The sequence below is a fragment of the Cavia porcellus genome, unplaced genomic scaffold, assembly GCF_034190915.1.
Source record: "Cavia porcellus strain 051 isolate PalLab524CR breed Dunkin Hartley unplaced genomic scaffold, mCavPor4.1 scaffold_8, whole genome shotgun sequence".
Lineage (NCBI taxonomy): Eukaryota > Metazoa > Chordata > Mammalia > Rodentia > Caviidae > Cavia > Cavia porcellus.
In genome coordinates, this window is record NW_026947491.1 from 25,489,810 (window position 1) to 25,514,646 (window position 24,837).

Genomic DNA, 24,837 nt, shown 5'->3' on the forward strand with positions numbered 1-24,837 from the left:
TAGAGACCATGAGGCAGACAGTAATCACCTGATGCCAAGGTTTCTAACTACCTTTCTTGTTTTGTTTTCCAGAAAGAGAGGTGCCATGGAATATATTAATGTATGAGGAGGGAAAAAAAGAACATTTGCTTTAAAATTTTGAGTAATCACTCACAATTACCAGGAGTCATTTCATAATATAACTCTAACTCTTGGTCTCTGAATTTAGTAGGAGGTATACTTAAAAACAACCTTCTGAAAATCAACTTGTTTATATTTAGAGGAACATCTGTACAAAAATTCACAGTTCATTTTAGTATCTTGAAGTAAAACTGACCAACATGTTTTCAAATGAGCACCTCTTAGCATGTACTGCATTCAGCATAAAATAAACATATATTCAGATTGCAGACAAGATTCTACTGAATAAAATTTACAATTCACAGGATGCTTATTACACATTTCCAAATTATTTTCATTAATTTTCACTAACTGAAACATTCCCATGTAAACTTAAAATACTCATGAATGTGAACCAATAATTGAAGTGAAGCATCATTAATGTACCTAACACCTAAAATACAGACTATTATAATCCTGACAATAATATATCCACTTACATTAATGAAAATTATACTCATTGTCATGGAGAAGCCAGAGTTCCCAGGAGCTTAGCAAGCATTGGACACCATCTATCACCCAAGAGGTAGGGCATGTCACACAATATGACTAAGGAGACTGAAGGTAATCAAAACTCCAGAAAACATGAGCTAGAGTACTTGCAACAAAATGTAGAAAACAATCCTTAATTGGAGTAGATTAAAAAAAAAAAAAAAACAAAAACCACTGAAAAACACTATATGACAATATTAGTAAGTAAGCCACTCTGGAGAGATTCTAGGTTTCTTATGTTTGTAAAATTCTCCAGGGAGGTTCCTACAACAATACATGTGCACGTTAGAACTTGGAACCTAAACAGAAGAAAAGTTTTCCTACAATATTAAAACTTTCTTTTAATTCTTTATTTAGTAAACATCAACAAATACAATTATGTCCTAGTAACATATTAACCTTTCATATGTTTACAATACTTACACTCTATTTTTCCTGCCTACCTACCTTTAATTCTTAATTTTTTATTCTGTTCTAAAACTCAAATTTTTAACATTCAAATTTCATCCACTGCTAAGACAGATTCTTTCCACATGTTTCACTCATCAGTCACTTAAAAAAATTATCTATACAAGGTTAAGAAGATTATTTAACACATACAGTATTAGGGTTAACAATTTCCAGCATGCGCATCCCAGAGTAATTACTAAATACTTACGATCTACAGCAATTTTTTCAGTTCCATCTAAAGGATTAATAATTCCTGGAACAAGTTCTCCAAAAGATAAATGATCTATTCTGTGAGAAAAGTTGTAAGCTAAAAAGAAAAAAAAACAACTAAGTTCAGAAATTGTATTATTCAAAACTACATGTTACAGATTGGTTTACATACTTGTCTATTCACAAATGAAAATATCTATATTCTGCAAGTATAATAACGTAGTACCACAAGCCCTGTGGTAAGAAATGTACTTATCAATGAGAAATATATCAGAATAATTCTGAAAAAGTGCTATACCTCAAATTTTATAATTAAATACAAATTAACTTCTTCAAAATACTGTATTTAATCCTGACAGTCTTAAAATACATCTTTCCTGATCCCAAACATCACCTAGTCATAGGACACTCTTGTGAGAACAATTGTAATGTTCCTATAAACAAATAATGAAGCTGATTATATTTTTAATATATAGCACTGCTGAGATTAAACTGATTTTTAACAGAATTTATTTTGTGCTCTATAGCAGACTGCAGAAATAAATCCCATAACAATATTACGCCAAACAAACTGTATGTGTGGATATGTTCATTTAGATTTACAAAATGAAATAAACTTCAAATATAGTCTCTTCATTATCTATAAAAATTAACTGAAATGATTAAAGTGATAGAAAGTATACCAACCTCCATGCCCCTAACAAATCTGAACTAGGATCACATACAAATACAGGTAGCTTAAAGCTAACAGGAAGTGTATCAGTCAATAAATGTAATAATTTTTTTTCCTTTGGATGAATCTGTTTTTAAAATAACTTCCTTTCAAAGCCCTACCTTGTACCTGCACTAACCCCATTTTTTTAAGAACATCTACACTAAAAAAATTTCAGAGCTTCTTACAGTCATGGTTGACAAGTGCTGCCAAGTGTGCATGACCCCGAGGATGTGGAATTGCCCTGGAAGGAAAAAAACAATATGAAGAAATAATGCTTAAACATATAAATAACCACCTTTGGAAAGTGAATCCTTCCTAAGCTGCGCAACTGCAGTGCAAACTAACATTTGGCCTATGATGAAATAGCAAGTCTGGTCATCTAAGCAATGCAATAAACCAGGGCTGGCAAATTGTGTCTATAAAGAACTACATAGAAAATATTTTAGGCTTTGTGCCCCAACATTTAACATCAAGGATATTATAGTTAGTTATATAATGAGGATACAGACTGTCACAAATTTTATTGATGAAACTCAAAATAGTAATAACTGAGAATGCCTGTATTCTAACAAGTATTTTGACAGGAAACTATATTTCGCTTAGTGGGGTTTAGAGACAGTATTCCTATTTCAAAGTTGACCACAAATGTTTATCTTTTAATGATGATCTGTAATGAAATTTCACAAATTTCAACTTCGAAAACATAAATTCATAACCATTTCTGAAATGGCATATTAACTGATCAGAAGGCATTTATTAGTATTTGCCTGTAAACATGTTATTACATTCCAGATTAATAACTCTGAACTTAGGTTAGAATACCCTCAATTGCACAATTAAATAGATTTTGAAACAGAAATTTCACCTGCGTTTTCATCAACGACTGAAAACGTTTTTGGACTATACCCTTTAGATAAGAACATATATCCAAGCATGAGAATAAAGATCTCAATTTCTATTTTAACTTTTAACAACAAAGCTGTTAAAGTATTAAAAACAGAAGAAACCACTCAAGATCACATAACATTACTTGATATATATGTTTTGCCTTATAATTTTAGAAACGTTACATTAAGAAACATTACTGAGTGTGCACCAAACTTAACTTCAAAGCTATTCAGTGTTCAGTGAAAATGGCAGCTGGTATATACTCCTTCAGAAAAATTTCCATTTTCCCATCAGCTAAAAAACTAAAAATTAAAATCCTTTTCACTGCTAAGCCAAACTGCTATGTATTTTTACGTCGATTTGGAAATTTCAGCCTCCATAACAAAAATTTATGGAAATGACAGTATTTAAATTTGTGAGTGCAAATGTTATTTACCATTACCAATTCAAATACTTTCTGCAAAGTACTGCTGATGAAAAATGGCTAACCAAAGACTCTTAAAGCTTTTTCACATTTTCATACTTGGAAAATTTATCCAAGTTATCTTTTTCTGCTTGATCAGTTGTAACATGTATTAGCCGACTCTACTTTACATTGTACTGAAATTTGTATTCTCTCAACTTCTTTTAAAAAAAGCTTTCTTAAGTTGTTACCTGCAGGCTAAGCATAGACAGCAATTCTTCAATCACTTTAAACTGAGCATTGACTCCTCAAATAAAAATAGAATTGTTAATATCTACCTATGCATCAGCTGCTTAGCACATCACTCTGACGCCCCTGCCTTGCATTTTAACTGCCCACTGCACCTGCCATTAACATCCTCAGCTGTACAACATTTTCATTATGGAGTCAACTACCTAAAGAAATTTTACTATCTCTGGGTACATTTTTTCAGCTGCTGCACTCAAACATGATTTCATTAACTTATCAGGACACTGTTTTTCTTATCTGGCTAACCAATCAGACACAAACTTAACTTTGATTACAACCTCATTTTCATTTTTTATTCCTGTATAGAAATTCTATTAAATATTCTCTTTAGTATATTTTTTAAATTTTTGTGACTACCAGTTTTGAGATGTGTTAGGGAAATATGTTAATATTCAACATGAAGTTTACTAAAGTCTTATACAGCAAAGCATCTCTTACACGTTAAGAAGAAATATGTGTGTGTGTGTGTGTGTGTGTGTATATATATATATATATATATATATCCTCAAACTCACTACTAAAAAGAGAATTTACTGTCATAGGTTATTCCAATCCCCACTGATGCCATTATCCCAACATGCACTGCTACTCACATTATAGTACTGGGTATGACTTCAATGGTCTCCTGTACAACACAGAATAGTATTCTGGGAGGAACAGATCTGTTTTGAAATGTACTTTTTTTTTTTTTTTTTTTACTAGTTAAAACATACTTGTAAATTTAGGAAATAATAATAAAAGCAGGCACCTTCCTTCAAAAACTAAAAGTTAAAAATCAAATTAAAACAACCCTTACAGATGCCAGCAGTCCTCTAATGCCTGTAAAACCTCACACAGGGAAGCTATATTCTCTCAACTTATTTATTTCTTTTCTGGTATCTTGTATTTTCTAATCCATTAGGCAAAAAATGTAATCCAAATGATTTTACAGTGGAAAACATGTTCTGAAAATTGGTAGGGGTGGGAGACAGGTATTTTTGATTGTGAGAATTATTGGGGAAAGATTGTTATTGGTATTTGAGAATGGGGCCAGGGAAGCAAGGCATCCAGCAAAAAGATCAACAATCTCACAAAGAAACTGCCCATATCTCACGTGACCTTCAAGGGCTTTAAGAGATGTTCATGTTGATATGTGAAAACTCATTTATAATCACCTGAATCTAGAACTTAGCTACACTTGTTTCAGCTTCAATACATGCTAGGCTTTCTACAAAACTAAGATCATATTGCTTTGTTTACAGTATTAAAGAGTCATTAGCTATTTCAAATTACCATCTCATCAACAGAGATGCCACTCATATGGTATATCTGAGAGGAAATTAGATCTCAGTATACTATGGGTTCTATACATAAGTGGCAAGCATTTACCTATATCTTTATGTTTTCTAGTGATTCATATTCAAGCAGTTGCATATTAAAATACACATTAGAAACTGTATTCTTTTATTCCTTTAGTACAATTGGGAATGGCACTGTTTGAGAGGTATTATGAAATTTTCAAAATAATCAGGAGTCAACTTAACAAATCAAGAAAACATTAGTGGTAGGTTGACAGGATATCGCTAAGTTGATGAGCTACAAACCAAATGCTTCTCTATTTGGCTTCTTACTGATAGCATGAATTATTGCCTGGGCAAGAAGTAAAACTGGAAAGGGGGTACACAACATACCGTATTTGTCAGTTTCCCTCTTGGAAGAGGATACTATTTGTGTGCAAAAGTACAATAAAATCTTCTGTATTTCTTTAAGCCAACTAATATTTATTAACTCTACAATATCTAGTAATCCCAAGGTTCTTAGTAACAGATGGGAATAGGCAGAATCCAGCCAGGCAATAATAACCAGAAAACAAAGTTGGAATTTTCAAGAAACAGAGTACAACAGAAGGGGAAAAAACAAAAAAAAAAACAAAAAAAAAAACAAAAAAAAAAAAAAAAAAAAAAGGTTTGATCACTGTAACACTGAAATACTCTTTCATACAAGTCTGTTATCTCTATAAAAAAAACTTCAACCACTTTTTTTCTTGCTGTAGACTCTTTCACTTTAAAGAGTGTTAAATTCTTATTCTCAAATAGTATACAAGGATTTTTGTCAATAAAGCCTCTGCTGACTAGCAGATTAGGTCAAGAACCCTGACATACAATCTTTTCATATCAGCCATACATTTCCTTCACAGCATAAATACAGCCATAATTAACAATTATTAGTGTATTCATTGTTCAAAGTTTGAATTCTCTTACGGAATGTCAGTATTAAAGGCAAAAATCCTTTTTCATCATTTTCCAGTATTTTACTCTTAAGCACTTCACACACAGAAAGTACTCAATGCCTTAGACAACTCTATGTGAAAGAGAGGGAGGAAGGGATGTAATCTATTTATTCATTTAGAAATTTACCATGCCTTTATTAATTTCTAGGCTACACATAAAGATGGGTGTAACAGGATGTTTTCTCTTAACTTGTACCCAACTTAATTCCAGATCCTACTAATTTCTAACTATCAAAATACATGCCCAGAATTAGTCAGGTACTGCCTTTTGTGTGTGTGTGTGTGTGTGTGTGTATGTCTTTTTTCATTTTTATCGGTACTGGGGATCGAACTCACGACCGCCTGCTTGCAAGGCAGGTGCTTATGCCACTGAGCTAAATCCCCAGCCCCAAGGTACTGCCTTTTGATGAGGACTATCAAAAGACTAAACCAACGAAAACTAGTAACATACCACCAACAATAAAAAATAATAAAATGTCTAGTGGCACTCTCCAACAACTAAAACTTAGCAAGGAATAGGTCTTAAATAACATTTACCTAGACTTTAAAATATGACATGAATGCCGAATGTGTGTTTTAAAAGTTAGTAGTCTTTTCTATCCTGTGATTGAAGCACCAAACATCAATCTGAAAATACAAATACAGAACATCTTAGCAGTCCTTTATAGTTAGCAATTAATATTATCTGAATAAGACTTTATTTTTAACCAAGAGCAACCTTGCCTACATCATTTTCAGTAAGAGAAAAAGAACATACTTGCCCACAGTTATGTGAAAATTTCCAGCTACTTTATTAACATAGAGGTGACCGTGAATTCGGCATGCATCTGGAGACTGCGATGAATTGGCTTCCCTATTAAAACAGCATATATTAAGATTACTTAAAACATATTCAATATACCTACAATTGTGTCATGAGAAAACTGCATGTAGAAGAGGGGAAGAATCCCTAGAAAATTTTTAGGTTATATCCTAAATGTGAAATCTGGAATAGCAGTTTACTGAGATCTGTATAACTATAAAAAAACATGCATTTAAAAAAAACAAAATTACATAATTATAACTTATCTACTATATTTACACAAATCTAATATTGTGGTTTTTCAAATCTAACCAGAGGATTAAGTCTAATGACAGGAGGAAAATTAAAACAAAAGAATTAGTCCAACAAAAATATGTTTTCTTCATCTATTTCCAGTAATGTAGGAGGAAAGATTGGATGGAAATAAAATTCAGGTAAGAAAAGGGCATAATGTCTGAATTCAAATAGATGGTGACATTTTTCAAGGAAACATAAATCTGTATTTCTTAAGTATCATGTTCATGTTTATAATATTTCCTAATATCAACTACTCTAACCTATAAAAGAAAAATAAAAAGAAGAGAAATAAAAAAAATTCCTAACCAAAAGTTACAGTATGTGTCCTCACAATAATAAATGCAACCACCTTGATCTTAAAACGTAATATTTTATACAGAAATATACCACACCCATAAAATTAAATAAAAATGAAATAATGCACCTGTGATAATCCTGATCAAAATCATAAGCTATAAATTTAAGAGTAAAAGTCACTATTTTGGTACAGTACAATTCTGTGTTCTCTAAGATGCAGAAAACTAAATCAACACTAAACTACATTAAATTTGTAGTACATACAGTAAATAGTCACATATTTAAAGTCTATTGCTCACCTTGGTGGAAGTGCTGTTGATGCACTTTTAAAAGCACTTTTAAATATCACATCTTGAAGAGAATGCTCTTCTTGAAGTCTACTCTGAATCAACTGCAACATCCTAAGTTCAATAAAAAATTAATTTATTAGGTGTTGTAGATACAAATCGTAAGACAAGTAAGAGCCATACAATAAATAGCCATGATGGACTCAAACTGGTAGATTCCTGGGGGTATAAACCCCATCACGAGTATCTAATTTGCATTACACAGTCATTTACCGTCACCCAATACCCCCTTTCTCATGGGAACTAAACTATTCTATGGCAAGATAATTCTAAAATACTATACTCTTCCTGTCATTTTTTAAAAACAGTACGAACATATAAAAAAATAAGCACTTGTAAAACACATTTTCTCTTAATTTTATATCATTAAAGACCATAGTATCTCAAGCTATCTAAAGTTGTAACTCAGCAAGTATAACACTATACACCATAGGAAGGGAAGGATGAAGAGGTGGAACATGGAATTTTTAAGGCGGTCAAACTATTTTTCATAGTACTATAGTAGTTGATATGTACATTACCCATTTCTTATAGAATGTACAACAGTGAACCCTAATATAAACTATGGCTCTGGGTCATGATGTGTCAGTGTACATTCATTAATTGTAACTAATATAACAGGAGTCTTATATGGGAATTCTGTACTTTCTTGTCAATTTTGGTGTGACAAAAGCAAAGGCTAAAAATGCATGTATGTATGTACGTACACATAAATGTGTATGTGTGTGTATACATACACACTTAAATACATACACTGAACTTGGGGAAAAAATTACACATAAACACAGGTACCATAAGAATGCAAATGTAAATCTGTAACACTGCACTCCACCATAATGATAAAATGGGCATTTTCTTTCTTTTTTTTTAAATAAGCATTTTCTAGAAACGCAAATGGGCATATTTGTACCACTCATGTAGAATACTGGCAAACAAAGTTTTTAAAATAATAAGTCATAGTTATACTATACACTTACTTTAGAATAAACTTTAAATCTGGACATAAATAAGCAGAAACCCAGAAAGGCTAGGTCTAAAATTTTCAACCACAGAAAAAGAAAATTTAACGAGGGGTTAGCTCAGTGGCGAAATGTCTTCCCAACAAGCACGAGGTCATGAGTTCAATCTCCAGTAACAAGGAAAAGAAAAGTTGGTTCCTAAGTATTTTAAGAAAGTAGAATACCAACTGATAGAAAATTTAAATCTCTTAGCAAATTCTAAAAGCGAAGAACATCTTGGTATATACATCATTCACAAAGTTTTCTGCAGCTCATTCATGGGCTATTAAAGAATATTTATTTAAAGTAGAACATGATAACCCAAGAAGCTTCAAGGAGTCACATTCATCTTCAGATTTTAATATCTAAGACTTAAAATCTTTGGATCCAAGCCCAGCAATTGAAAACTTTCCCTTCTTATGTCTTGCATTTCCAGAGTACAACTTTTGATGCTAGGCTGATGCTTGATGTCAGTCTGATAACACAAAATGTGTGCACGCACGCGTGTGTGTGTGTGTGTCTCTAACTTCTGCCCAAAATACGTCAAACAATATCCGAACCTAAATTCCACATAAGAAGTATGCAGAAAACTCAAACATGATGGACAACCCTGGTCATCTTAAAAGCATACACTCTCTACTCCCACTTAGCTACTATCCTTGAACTCTGAACACAAAATATCACTAATATTTCTGAATCAGAGTACAGTATTTCCTTTCTGAATGGCTTTCTACTAAAAGTGCTGGAAGCCTGACACACTTAGTATTCAATGCTTCTATTCAATGAATTTCAACTTTCGTATTAAAATTCCCTCACATAGTGAAGTTGGAAATTAAAGTGCATTTTGCCCTTAAAATGTAACTGGATACTAGAAAACAAAACAGCTAAAAATTTATTTTTCAATAATCTTTAATTGAGCAATGCCTTTTTAAGTATAGGACGTGGCCTAGCAATCCAAAACGGTGTAGGGTGAGACAAGGATTTAGGAAATTAAATAAAACAAAGGATGCATTTCTTGAATATACAAGATTCAAAAAGGTAATGAAAATCAACTAACCAAAAGCATCACCAACCAGTTTCACATAAACAGAAAAAAGAGCAAAAAGCAAAGAAATAGCAGTGAGGAAAAGAATTCACAAAAATAGTCCATTTTTTCATAGAGATGCAAATAAAAACACACAATACTTATTTTCACCCATCAAACTTGCAGAAAAATTTTAATTCTAGTTATACTTATTTTTGATGAGGTTATGCAGAAATAAGCACTCTCATAGTTTGAGTACAAGAAAAGCAACAGTTTGGGAGAATATACAGTTCTATATATCAAATGTTAAGTATCTTTACAAAGAGAAATTTCATTTCTGAAAAATATTTACACACACATTAACACAAACACAAAAGGGACTAGGCTCAAGTATGCTGAGTATCATTTTTATATACTGTAGTCCACGCATAAAATGGACTTACTAAACGTATTAAAATGTGCAAAATTATCATGTTAGGTGGAAAAAAGCAAGTTAGAGAACAAATGTATGGAGTGAACTCATTTGTATTATGAAAAATAATAAATATATTTATTAACACAAAAACTATATGTAAAGAAAATTTTTAGAAAGCCATATAAAAAACTTACCTCTAACTATCACCACTAATTAGGTCCTAGTTTCCAGAATAAGAGCCTTTTAGTTTTCCGTGTATTCATTCTATTCAAATTAAATTTTAAGCTACGTTCACAAATTACATCTAGAATTAAATTTTAATACTAAAATTAATTTATGAATCAAAATATTTTAAAAAGTTTATGCACAACTTTCCTAAGATGTGTTAAATTTTTAAATTGTTAAAAGATTATATTATATACTAAATTCTGTTAATAATTCAAGCAGAGAAATGTTAAACTATAACTAGCTTACAACAGAAAACACATTATCTAGATTTCAACAGACAATAAATCTTGCTTTATTACCTCTGCCATTCTTTTTGCTGTGGTGAGAGATCAAATATTGCCTGAAAAGAGAAAGCAATAAATAGCACTGCTAAATTCTCTTGACTTTCGCTTTTGATTTTTAAAAATCTTATCTAAGCAGGAAACATAAATTGATAATGTTATCAAAAACAAATATTCAGGATTTAATCTATAAATCAAAAGTTTTAAGGTGACAGTTTATTAAAAATAACACGAAATTTTACTAATCACAAATACTTTGCTATGGCTGTTTAGCTGCCGCGCCTGGCCATAGGTCTGCAGAGGAGGAGGTGGGCAGATCTGGGGTGCCCTCACCGGCCTCTCTGCTTGTCTGGAGGACTCTGGATATCTCCGCCCAGACTGCTGGAGTTCCCCCAGGCTTCCAGGTGCAGTGAAGGAGAGAGGTGGGTTTGAGGCTTCCATATCAGCCTCCCCATTCCCACTTCACTTGGAGACCTGCTGAGCTGCGGACTGATGGGCGGGCCCACACTATCAGCCTAGCCCAGCCTGTTTAGCTGCCGCGCCTGGCCATAGGTCTGCAGAGGAGGAGCTGGGCAGATCTGGGGTGCCCTCACTGGCCTCTCTGCGTGTCTGGAGGACTCTGGATATCTCCGCCCAGACTGCTGGAGTTCCCCCAGGCTTCCAGGTGCAGTGAAGGAGAGAGGTGGGTTTGAGGCTTCCATATCAGCCTCCCCATTCCAGCTTCACTTGGAGACCTGCTGAGTTGCGGACGGATGGGCGGGCCCACACTATCAGCCTAGCCCAGCCTGTTTAGCTGCAGCACCTGGCCATAGGTCTGCAGAGGAGGAGCTGGGCAGATCTGGGGTGCCCTCACCGGCCTCTCTGCGTGTCTGGAGGACTCTGGATATCTCTGCAACCAGGGAGGGTCCACAGGTTCCTGAACCACTGCGGCCTGTGGTGAGTACCCTAACCCAGCTGCGATTGAAGAACTGTGGAGCTTCCAAGGGGCAGGTGGGCACACAGTGTCCCTGAGGCCCAGCTTGTCTGGAACTGTGGAGTTCTGAGCAGGCAGAGGAGGGCCAATGGTTATGTAGGCCCAATGGCTTGGGGTAGCGCGGTGCCAGAGTCTCAGTAGCTCCAAACATAGAAGGGGATTTTCAACAGATCCTGAGGAAGCTTTCAAATAACACTTGAAACACAGAAATATAATAAAATGACAAAACGAAAGACCAAATTACAACCTCAAACCTCCAGCCCATCTCAAGAAACCCTAGGAGCGATGTATATAGAAGAAAATATATCCCATCCACCTCATATATCGGACACAATAGCCACTGAAATTGACAAGCAACTCCAGGAAGCTTTAAAGAAATTCAAACTCGAAATAATCTCCCAGATAAAAGAAGAAATGATAAAAGAAATGAAAGAGATTCTAAATATATCTAAAGAAAACACAGATAAAAAATTGGAGGAACTAAACAAAAAGATAGAATCCCTAGACGAGCAATATAAGAAACAAACAGAATACATAATGCAGATGCACAGAGATATACAGGAAATAAAAAACTCCACTGAAAGTTGTAAAAACCGCCTTAATGAAAGTGAAGATAGAATTTCAGACCTTGAAGACAGGATTGCAGCTAGTGAACAGGAAAGGAAAGTTCTTTTGAAAATAACAAGGAATCAGGAAACAACAATTCAACAACTGCAAGATGATGCAAAGAAGAATAACATAAGAATGATAGGGATTAATGAAAGAGAGGGAGACAACATGAAGGATGTCAGGAGGATATTTAGAGAAGTAATAGCTGAAAATTTCCCAAGCATGAGATCGGAAACTGACATCAGGATCAGTGAACCATATAGAACTCCAAACAGTCATAACCAAAATAAAACTACACCCAGACATATAATAATCACCATCCCAGAAATCCAACACAAGAATAGATTATTAAAAGCTGTCAGAGAGAAAAGACAGATCACTTATAAAGGAAAACCTATCAGAATCACAGCAGACTTCTCAGCACAAACAATAAAGTCAAGAAGAGCATGGAGTGAAGTATTCCAGATCCTAAAGCAAAATGATTTCCAACCGAGACTGATATATCCTGCAAAACTATCATTCAAAATAGATGGTGCAATACGATACTTCCATGACAAAGAACAGCTGAAGAACTTCATGAACACCAAACCAACCCTGCAAAAAATATTGAAAGACAGTTTAGATACACAAAGGAAAAAACCACTAAGCAAAGCAAATAATTAAACAGAACAGAAAGATAAAGATGCAACAGCAGAGAGATAACATTCCTACAATAAACCAGCATTTAACAGTAATAACCATTAATGTAAATGGTCTCAATGCACCAATCAAAAGAAACAGACTAGCAGAATGGATCAAGAAACAAAATCCAACCATATGCTGTTTACAGGAAACCCATCTAACCCAGAAGGATACTCACAGACTGAAAGTCAAAGGATGGAAAACAATTCTCCATGCAGCAGGAATCCAAAAAAAGGCAGGAGTAGCCATTCTGTTTGCAGACAACGTGAACTTTAAACCAACAATGACCATAAAGGACAAAGAAGGTCACTACATACTCGTAAGGGGAAAACTCCAAGAGGAAGAGATAACTATCTTAAATATATATGCATCAAACTCCAGAGCACCCAGTTATATAAAACAATTATTAACAGAAATGAAAACTCAAATTATCAGTAACACAATTGTAACAGGAGACCTTAATACACCACTGACACCAAGGGACAGATCAACCAGACAGAAAATGAGCAAAGAAATAACAGAACTGAATCACACCTGTGAACAAATGGGTTTGATAGACATATACAGAATGTTCCACCCAACAACATCAGAATACACATTCTTCTCAGCAGTACATGGATCATTTTCTAAAATAGACCATATATTAGCTCACAGAACATATTTAAGCAAATGCAAAAAAGTTGAAATCATCCCTTGCATATTATCGGATCATAGCGCTCTGAAATTAGAAATTAATGACAAAAGATACTGCAAAAATTCCACAAACACATGGAAACTAAATAACACACTCTTGAGTAATCAGTGGGTCACAGAAGAAATTAAAGAAGAAATTAAACAATACCTAAAAGAAAATGAAAATGCAGATACAACTTACTGGAATCTGGGGGATGCAATGAAAGCCGTTCTGAGAGGAAAATTTATTGCACTGAGTTCCCACATCAGGAAAACAGAACGAATACAAATAAATAACTTGATGCTACACCTCAAACAGCTAGAAAAAGAAGAGCAAGTCAAGCCCAAAGCCAAAAGAAGAGAGGAAATTATAAAAATCAGAGCAGAAATCAATGCAATAGAGACTAAGAAAACAATCCAAAGAATAAACGAGTCAAAGAGTTGGTTCTTTGAAAGAATAAATAAAATCGATAAGCCCCTAGCCAACCTTATTAAAAAAAGGGAAGAAAAAGCTCAAATTCATGCAATAAGAAATGAAAAAGGAGAAATCACTACAGACCCAATAGAAATACAGAGGATCATCAACACCTATTTCGAAAACCTCTACTCTCAAAAGTTTGATAACACAGAAGAAATAGACAGATTCTTAGAAGCATATGAAGTACCAAAGCTAGATGAAGAGGATATAAAACTGTTGAATAACCCAATCTCTGCTAATGAACTTGAAAATGTAATTAAGGCCTTACCCACCAAGAAGAGCCCAGGCCCAGATGGATTCACTGCAGAATTCTACAAGAAATATAAAGAAGACCTAATGCCGACACTCCTCAAACGATTCAATGAAATTGAAAGGGAAGCAATCCTTCCTAAGTCATTCCTGGAAGCAAATATTACTCTAGTACCAAAACCTGAGAAAGACCCAACTATAAAAGAGAACTATAGACCGATCTCCCTAATGAACACAGATGCAAAAATCCTCAATAAAATATTGGCAAATAGGATCCAGCAAATCATCAAGAAGATTATACACCATGACCAAGTGGGATTCATCCCAGGAATGCAAGGATGGTTCAACATACGCAAATCAATAAATGTAATCCACCATATCAATAAAGCCAAAAATAAGAATCACATGATCATCTCTATAGATGCAGAAAAAGCCTTCGATAAGGTCCAACACTTATTCATGATAAGAACTTTACAGAAAATTGGAATAAATGGTCTTTACCTCAATATAATAAAGGCCATTTATGACAAACCAACAGCCAGCATCATACTAAATGGCCAAAAATTGAAAGCCTTTACTTTAAAATCGGGCACAAGACAAGGATGTCCTTTATCACCACTCCTATTTAATATAGTACTGGAAGTACTAGCCAGAGCAATTAGGCAAGAAAGAGAAATAAAAGGGGTAAAGATAGGAAAAGAAGAAGTTAAATTATCATTGTTTGCAGATGACATGATACTCTACATAGAAGACCCCCTAAACTCCATTGAAATACTCTTAGATACAATAAATAAATTCAGTAATGTGGCTGGATACAAAATCAATACTCAGAAATCAATAGCATTCCTATACACGAACAACAAAATTACAGAGAGGGAAATAAGAGAAACTGGACTATTCACATTAGCAAGCAAAAAAATGAAATATTTAGGAATTACTCTTACGAAAGAAGTGAAAGACTTATACAGTGAAAATTATAATACACTGAAAAAGGAAATTGAAGATGATCTCAGAAAATGGAAAGACATCCCTTGCTCATGGATAGGAAGAACAAACATTGTGAAAATGGCCATTCTCCCAAAACTGTTATACAGATTCAATGCAATCCCAATAGAAATTCCATCAACATACCTTATAGATCTAGAGAAATCACTCCTAAATTTCATCTGGAACCAGAAGAGACCTAGAATCGCAAAGGCAATTCTAAGCAGCAAAGACAAAGCAGGAGGCATCACAATCCCTGACTTGAAGTTATACTACAAAGCAACAGTAGTAAAATCAACATGGTATTGGAATCAAAACAGAGCCGAAGATCAGTGGAATAGATTAGAAGATACAACCACAACTACGAACACACTCAACCACCTTATCTTTGATAAAGGAGCCAAGCAGGTTCACTGGAAGAACGACAGTCTCTTTAATAAATGGTGCTGGAAAAACTGGCTCTCCATTTGCCGAAAACTAAAGCTAGACCCATGTCTATCACCATGTACTAAATTAAAATCTAAATGGGTCAAAGATCTGAATATTAAAACAGAAACACTAAATCTATTGGAAGACAAATTAGGTAGAAACCTTGGAGACATAGGAGTAGGTAAAGAATTCATGAACAGGACTCAAACCGCACGGGAAATACTTCCCAGAATCAATAACTGGGACCACTTCTTATTAAAAAGTTTCTGCATGTCAAAAGAAATCTCCAGCATAGTGAAAAGAAAACCCACAAACTGGGAAAAGATTTTAGTGAACTCTCTCTCAGACAAGGGCCTCTTGTCTAAAACATATAAAGAATTAAAGAAACTCAGACCTCCAAAATTCAAAGATCCAATCCAAAAATGGGCATCTGAGATGAATACGCAATTCTCAGATGAAGAAATGCAAATGGCAAATAAATACATGAAAAAATGCTCATCATCATTGGTCATTAGAGAAATGCAAATTAAAACCACACTGAGATACCATCTCACTCCTGAAAGAATGGCCAGGATCAAGAAAACCGACAACAAATGCTGGAGAGGCTGTGGGGAAAAAGGAACTCTCCTGCACTGCTGGTGGGAGTGTAGACTGGTACAGCCTTTGTGGAGATCTGTCTGGAGATTTCTCAAAAAGTTGGGACTGGAAATCCCATTTATTCCAGCTATTCCACTTCTAGGCATATTCCCAGAAGAACTGAAAGCATCATACCACAGTGATATATGTGCACCTATGTTTATAGCAGCACAATTTGTAATCGCCAGATCTTGGAAACAACCCAAGTGTCCATCAACTGAGGAATGGATAAAAAAGCTGTGGTATTTCTATACAATGGAGTATTATTCAGCTATAAAGAAGGATCACATTGAGATATTTATCAATAAATGGGCGCAGCTTGAGACCATACTCATTAGTGAAATAAATCAATCTCGCATGTGTGAATACCGAATAGTTTCCCTAATGTAAGTAATGATTCAAATATATAAAAATGTGTGGTAATCATGATTCCCCATTAGGTGGCCTTGGAGCCTTATAAAGTTTTCACTCATTAATTAGAAAGGCTTTATTCTGGGCTTCTTGATTTGAAAATATTTGAAGCTAGAGTATATGAAGTTTTATCCAAATATATCAAGGAAAAAGACACTATGGTAACTACTATTAAGTCAGGTTATACGGTGGTGAAGTACCAGGTTGTTGAAACAGTCATGCTGTGACCTCTATTGTTATATTGTTATGTCCTGCTTTATCTCAATCTCCCCCTTATTGTTTTAAAAAAATTATTTAGTCATTTCTTATGTTTGTCTTAATTAAAGAAAAAATTCAAAAAATTATGATATATAAATAGTAACTCTTTTTGATTTCCTATTAACTTGTTTTGAAGTCCTGTAGTACTCCCACGATCTTGTTTTGACTGATTAGACTCTGTTCCATTCTATATGGTAGTATCAAGTTTGAAGACATAGGCAACTACTTTGAAGACAATAAGATTCACTAAGATACCCATTCTGGTTTGACTATTGTCTTCTTTGGAAGTCCTGTAATGTTTACAATGCCTAAGTTTTACTGGTCTTGTTCTCTACTGTTTTGTCCAACTTTATAATATCTAATGAGATAGACAATTCTTTTTAAGGAAACAAGGGACAACGTTGATAACCATTGTTGATAAACTTGTACTCTGTTCTACATCATGTGCTATGTCTATACTTGGTATTGACTGACAGCTTTGTTTTGCCATATTTTACTGTATTCTTCCTCCCCACCCAAAAAAAAAAGTAATAAGCACTAAGGAGTAATGAAATCCAAAGTGCGTGAATTTTGTTGTAAAAAAGATAGGGAAAAAAAAAAAAAAGAAAAAGAGCTCTAACGGATATAACAGCAAGTGTGTTTAGGGGTGTTAAATAGCTGACTGTATCAATGTTTTTGGATCATTGAACACAGCTGTTTGCAGTCTACTTGTTTGAATGTCCACCTTGTATTCTTTGATACTGTGATTTGAGGAACTATTTTCAAGATGATAATATGTAATATACTAACAGGTGATTTCTTACTGTTATGTTTTTTTTGTTTTGTTTTGTTTTTTTGTAGTTCTGTATTACGTGTACCCTTACACCGCTTTGGTTTGTTTTGTGTTTTTCTCTTTATCCTCTTAAATAAAAAAATAAAAATAAAAAAAAAATACTTTGCTATGGTCACTGTCTATTTAAAGAAATAGATGCAGACTGGCAATCTACCACATATACAAAATGATGTTTAAGGAGTTAAAATAACTTAAAATGAGCTAACACAAAACACAATTGCTTGGAAGAAAAAAAGATAATATAATTTATAACTAAAATTCAAGCATCCAAAGCCTATATTTTTGCCAGGAATCAGTAAGAATTCTGCCAACCACCAAATCTGCATTTACAAGGAAAAAAGTTACTCCATGACTCAATTACGAAGCTTGCTGCAGTCTGTAAAAATGATACCAATGATACTCTTGCTGAAAAAGAAACCTCAAATGTCTCTACATAAAATGGTAAAATTAACTAAGAATGGTAAAAACTAAAAGCAGTAAAACAATCTGAAAACAGAGTAATTTTTCTTAAGATAGTATTAAACATAATACAAACGTTAAAGTGTCTAAATAATAATCATCCGGGTCCAAATTTCCAGACAAGAGGTCAATATGCTGTAATACAGTACCTGAATTTATAAGGTACCTAATAACATATAAAATGATTATAAAATCAACTGTGTCAGTGGGAAAATGGGTCAGGAAGAGTCAGGGTTGCAACAACAAAGTTACTTTTTCTATAAAAACTTCCATTCAAAAAATGTTTACTGAAGGGTGTATGTTTGTATGTGTGTGTGTACATATATACAATATGTATGTGTTGGTGCTGTTAAAAACTATCATTAATTCAGTAACTGAAAGTGGCCAACCAAGGTTTGTTTTTCTTCCCTCAAACCCACAAACTTAACACTTCTACTCTTCCCCTACTACTGCTAGTCATCACTTTGTAATCCTGCTTACCAAAGGGCTAACAGACATAGATAAGCAAAGGAACTCATGAGTGCTCATATAAATACAAGCTCCACAATGCCAACCACATCACATCACATGTGCCAGTCAGCACATCAGAGCAGCTCGGGCTTCACACTTATTCTTGAGTTTCTTTGGAACTAATTCTAATGAGGTCTTGCTAGTACTGTACCTCCCCAGTGATGTGTCAGTGTTTTCTGACAATTAATTATGGATGTGCAACTTGTGCTTTGAAGATTACAAAAGAATATCAGCACTTTGTAAACTTTCAGAGATGTAAAAAATGGAAAAAAATAGTACCTATGAATACCTCCTCTCAGATACTATTTCATTCTTATGATACAAACCCAGCTCAAACACCTCTAAAAGACAAGTTTACAAATCAATACAGAAAAAGTAGAAAATTTGATCCCTATGGTAATTAATAAAAGATATGAGAAAACTATTAGGAAACATTAACAAAAAAATATTAAGAATGAGGTTACAAAACAGCCATGATGAATATAGTCATGATTTACAGCACACATACTAATAAAAAAAATCTGAGTTTATAAAATCCAAAATGTATTAGAGATAACTTTTTTCCCTTGCACTTCATTTAAATTTTGCACAAAGAAATGGAATACTTTTAAAATAATAAAATACAAATAAAAATAAAGGCAAATATTAAAACTGTCTACAAGAATATAATTCTTCAGAGCACACAGTTAAGAAATCATGAACTTACTGGTTCATAAACTAGACCATCTGCAGATGCAACCATTGTTTCTGCTACATCCAATACATCTGCTCCAACATCTGCATTAAAAAAAAAAAATCTGATATAAACAAAGACAACAGAAAATTCACTAAGCACATAGTCTTACTTTCCTATACTACTTAATTGTTCAAAAGTTAAAGCTGAGGCATTATACAGCTTTGGTGGATATTATTCCAAAATTTAATAATGCTTTTTCTATTTCTTCTTCAGAAAACTAGATAAGGAATTACATTTTAAAAAGCATAAAACTTAGCCTGAATTAAAAAGGCAAACTATGACATTCAGTATGTACACTAGCTCAAAATTTAGATATAAAGTATTTCCTTATCACTTCAAAATCATCAAGGAAAAATGGGAAGGAAAAGATACATATTTAAGGATGTTTTGAAATCTAGAAACCTCTTAATTGCAGGACTATTTCACATTAAAACGTTGTCCAGGGAGTTCTTTGTTTTGTTTATTTTGAGACAGGGTCTTAGCTATAGTCCAAGGTGGCCTTAAACTCACTATGTAGACTTGGTTGGCTTCAAACTTGCAGCAAGCCTCCTGCCTCAGCCTCCCAAATGCTGGGAACACAGCATTTGCCTGGCCTGTCTCTACTTTGAAGCAGTAACTTAAGAGACATTTTATACACAAAAGTAACACCATTTTTGACAGCAATATTGACTGAAACATAATCTATTGAACACATTGGCATTCTTTTCACTTTTACCAATCAAATGGAAGGAACTAGGGAAGGAAACAGAAAAAGGTAGCTTTTCACTTCACTTAAAAGAGCTAGATCTGTATTCTAAGATGTAAGAATAAATTACAGTAAAGATATGTGTGTGGAATGAGGTTCGAAAACACGGTATGCCAAAAAGAAAAGAGAATGCACTCAGACTAAACTCTGACAAGATTTTCCTCTCATTTTATTTTAGTTATGTACTAATGTGAAAGCTAAATCTGTTTTCTTACAGGCAGACATTTAAGGAATATAAACTGAAGTGAAACAATCTGCACTATTAAATAAAAGTTTTAAATTTATAGAGGAAAAACAAAGTTAAAATTCAATGTTTGGCTTTTAATTTTATAGGCAACTGTTTGAACGTTAAACATACAGGGTCATGGAGCTGCATGTGCACTTACACTGGCACTTCATGGCAACGGTGATATCTATGTTGATTCTCAATTTACTAAAAGACAAAAAGCACACTTCAGAACCAGACAGTCAGCAAAGCATGTCGAAACAGAAACCAACTAAGAAATGAAAAATGGGATTTCAAGCAGAATATGCTAGTTAAAATGTGGATTGCAAGTCTTACAGCTAAAACAAAAGTACAGAAGTTTCATTTTGTGATTATTCCAAAAACCTTTCTGATTTCAGATTTTTATTGTTGTTGTTTTGTTTTGTTTTTTTTTGTTTTTTTTTTGGTACCAGGGATCGAACTCATGACCTTGCACTTACCAGGCAGGGCGCTTATGCCACTGAGCTAAATCCCTAGCCCATGATCTCAGATTTTTAACACAGCACCTTTTAATTTCATAACAGTAACTCCGAGACAAACAGCACTGGGCAACTCAGAAAAAAATCTTAACTTATTTACATAACATTTGGACAGAGCCTCCCTTAGATCTGTATTCTAAGATGGAAGATGCTCCCTTCAGCATGTAAAACTTTCAAAACCAAGAATTAGGAATTACACGTTTTTCTCTTCTACCATCACTAATGTCATTATGCTACATGTCTTACTAATACTAGCTTCTTTCTATCATGTAGCCATAAGATGCAAGGCTTTGGTTTTTCAAGTAATCCACAAAGCTTGACGAAATGCTTGATGAAAACTATTCAATCACTAACGTGACACACAGGAAACTGAAGCTGTGTAACTCAGTAAATACAAGCACATTATAAAAAAGGAAATCTGTTGCTTCAATTTTGCATCGCCTTTTAAAAAGATTCGACCAATCTTTTATTTTCAAATGCTTAGTTCAAATAAAATTAATTTTCAAATAACCAGAATTACACATTATAAGCAGTAGAATAAGGACATTAAACTGAGGCGCACATTTCCTACTAAAACTTGTTTCACTTCTATAATTTTCATCTGAGTCCAAAAAGGAATTACAAATTGTTATAGCTTCAGAGAGTATTAAAATTATCCAGAGTTCAAACTTGCTCCAAATGACCCTGGGAGTTAGGTTCAGGAAGTGCTATATGAACTAGCTAGTAGGAGGTCAAGAGGGCTTCTGGATGTCCCACCACACGAACTATCTAACACTGCATTGAGAAAAAATAAAATGTACTTTACTGGGGCTAAAAAACAATTAAGAATAAGAACAATGAATTCTTTGAAGTCTAATGGTACCTAGAATAATACTCATAAGAAGATGCAGAGACTGCAGCTTGAAAGAAGTCAACTGGGGGCAGGAGGTTTAGCTCAGCGGCATAAGCACCTGCCTTGCAAGCAGGCGGTCGTGAGTTCGATCCCTGGTACCGATAAAAATGAAAAAGACCAAAAAAAAAAAGAAAAAAGCTATGTTTTATTCATAGCTATCCAGAAATTTACAAATATGAGCCAATTTATCATGAACACCACAAGAAAGAGAGTGTTATTACATTTTACAAAACAGGAAACTGAAACACACTCAGTTAAAATTCAGCAACTTGGGCCAGGGGTCTGTCTCAGCAGCACAGCACCTGCCTGGCAAGGGTGAGGTCATGAGCTGGAGTCCCAGTTTAAAAAAAAAAAAATCAGTAACTTCCCAAAAGTCAGTAGTTACTAAACTGAAGAACTAAAATTTTAATCAAGAAGTATTTCTTCCTATCTACTGCAATTTTAATATTATGACCTTATCTGCCATCCATTAAAAAATTCCAATAAATGAGTAAATGTAAAGTAGATCTTATCTCCTAAAATACTTCATTTTCCAAAGTTTAGATGTGAAACTACTTATATCAAAATTTAACTCAGATATAGTTTATAAAAATCAAGTTATAAGTCTATGTAATATATCTTTAGACTATGTATATTCCGCACAAAGATCAGAAAGGTATTTCTAAATCTTGAATAAGTGGTTTTAAACAATTTTATACACATACAGTTAAGAAAAACACATTTTCTTAAGTCATTTTTTAAAAGTGCATACTAAATTAGAGACCCTGTTTTAGAATTTTACCAGACTTTAAGTGATTCTAAAATGTTTCACCTTATGCATGTGGTTAAAGAGACACTTAAAAGGACTATTTCTTCAAATCCAAGATAAACCAAATATAAATGGGCAGACTTTTTTTAAAGGTATGTTATTTTCAAAACAACTTGAATCTGAAAGTATTTTCAGAAGGAAATAATGTTACCTAGAAAAATCCTTGTCTACTTCATATTCATACTTCATCCATGTGTCTTGATACACTGAGAATTCCATTATTGTTAATAAAGCCATAGTGGTAAATGCTATTAGAGAAACTGAGAAACACAACAACAATTAAAACAAACAAAAAAGATGAAGAGGAAAAATTTTCAAGTGAGATTATAGCAAGCAAAAAGTGTCTAAGGACTGCCATTTGAATACTATAAAAGGTTTTTCTACAAAATACGTTATATATTTTTCCTAAAACAGATCAAAATGAAAAATTCAGTGAACATAAATGTTTGCGTTCATATTTGTAAGTTAAAAAAGCATTTTATTTTTTCAATTTTAGAGGTCTTTCACTAATATATTTGCCAATCTGAGTAAGACTAGACAAGAATAATATGAGAACATACACTTAACATGGGTTGCACAAAAACCTGTACTATTTTCATTAAGAAACTTAACTACAGGGATTAGAAATAGCAAGAATTTTATCCAATAAAAATGTAGACTTCTGGTGAAATTTTATTTTATTAGCTCTTCATGGGGAAAGGAAAAACAGTATTTTCCTAATTTTATTTAACAAATACTCCCATTTGTACAAAACACCACTTTAAAGATTTTACATAATAATTTACTTAATTGACTTAGTAACTCTAGAAAGTAAATACTAAAATCCTTACTTCATGGAAGACAGAAAGGCAGAGACTGATTTGAGTAACTTCTTCCTCACAAGAAGGGGTAAAGGTGAGATGTGAATTCAGACAGTCCGAAGTCTGCATTTAAAGTCTAAATTCTTCACTATTACACTGCCTCTCAAAAATAATGTGAAATTCAGGAAATTTTAAATAATGTTTACAATGATTTATTGTTAACCAAAACAGTAAAGAGTTAATATCAGCATCATTTCATAACTTTGAACTTTAACTCCATTTGTACATAAAAATCTTGTTACTCTGACTTCATATAGACAAAGAGTACCAAAGCGGTAAAACCGCATAAACTGGTTAACATCACAATAAACACTACAAGTGCACAAGTGGCACTGGGTTGGATGCTATATATAGAATATAAGTAATAAAATCAGAGCAAATAGTGACACAAGGACAGACAGACTACAAAATTAGTGAGCGGGTCACTGTGGGTTCTCCCTCATGCTAGGGTTGTGTATTCTACATTTCTGCACACTTGGAAGCTGCACTTACTGTGGGGATTTTAATTTGAACTACAACTCACCTGTACCCCCACTGGCTGAAGTCTCCACATAGCTCTGAGGAACCTTTGGAAAGGCATCCAACTCTTTCACCAAATTTAAGGTTTTCTTCCGATTCAGTCGCCTCATCTTCAGGAAAACCTTCCTCTTCCTTCATATAGTCATGCTAAGAAATAAGGTAACGAATGAGTGAACTCTGATAACTGACAAACTGCTTTACAGCACATCAGTGTTCCCCTCCCTTCTGAAGGCACAGCCCTCACCCATACCGTTCCTTTCCCCTTCTGCACCCCGACAAAGCGAGCAGTGAAAGGCAACTTCCACACACAGACACACTGAACAGCAAAACAACTAGGTCTAAAATAATTTGAGCATTTGTAATATTTAAAGGTATAAACTGAAATTTCAAATTATTTTTTATTAAATATATAAATATATACTGACAAATATATAAAAAGAATAATTTTCAGTAATGGATAATGATGAAATAAAATAGGCAACCTCATATATTGCTAACCATGATATAAATGTGCACCATTTGTCTTTTGACTAAGTAAATTCTTCTCTAGACATGTACCTTAAGGCAATAATCTGGATCATGAACAAAAATTTAATGATGAGGGCTGTACCAATAGTATTACGTTTTTTAAAATACTGAAGATACAAAGAAATGTAAGGTATCAAACATTCAAATTGTGGTAAAATGACAGGTATTAATCTGTGTAACCAATGAAAATCATATTAATTATTTAATGACATAAGAAAATACTCATGACACATTAAGATT

The 24,837-nt window shown here is 33.7% G+C and overlaps 1 protein-coding gene across 4 annotated transcripts in view; it reads right to left on the reverse strand.

The window, feature by feature from the left end:
- Ergic2 (ERGIC and golgi 2) overlaps window positions 1–24,837 on the reverse strand; it is a 40,599-nt gene that overhangs the window by 7,561 nt on the left and 8,201 nt on the right. For all 4 annotated transcript variants that reach the window (XM_063254488.1, XM_003466796.5, XM_023563787.2 and 1 more), the window contains 9 exons: window positions 24,074–24,216; window positions 22,842–22,950; window positions 20,633–20,679; window positions 19,472–19,542; window positions 10,603–10,643; window positions 7,591–7,692; window positions 6,653–6,748; window positions 2,212–2,267; window positions 1,310–1,408 (listed from right to left, as the gene is read on the reverse strand). In XM_063254488.1, coding sequence (XP_063110558.1) covers window positions 1,310–1,408; window positions 2,212–2,267; window positions 6,653–6,748; window positions 7,591–7,692; window positions 10,603–10,643; window positions 19,472–19,542; window positions 20,633–20,679; window positions 22,842–22,950; window positions 24,074–24,179 — 727 coding nt within the window. In that variant the 5' untranslated portion in view covers window positions 24,180–24,216. The remainder of the gene's footprint in view (window positions 1–1,309; window positions 1,409–2,211; window positions 2,268–6,652; window positions 6,749–7,590; window positions 7,693–10,602; window positions 10,644–19,471; window positions 19,543–20,632; window positions 20,680–22,841; window positions 22,951–24,073; window positions 24,217–24,837) is intronic.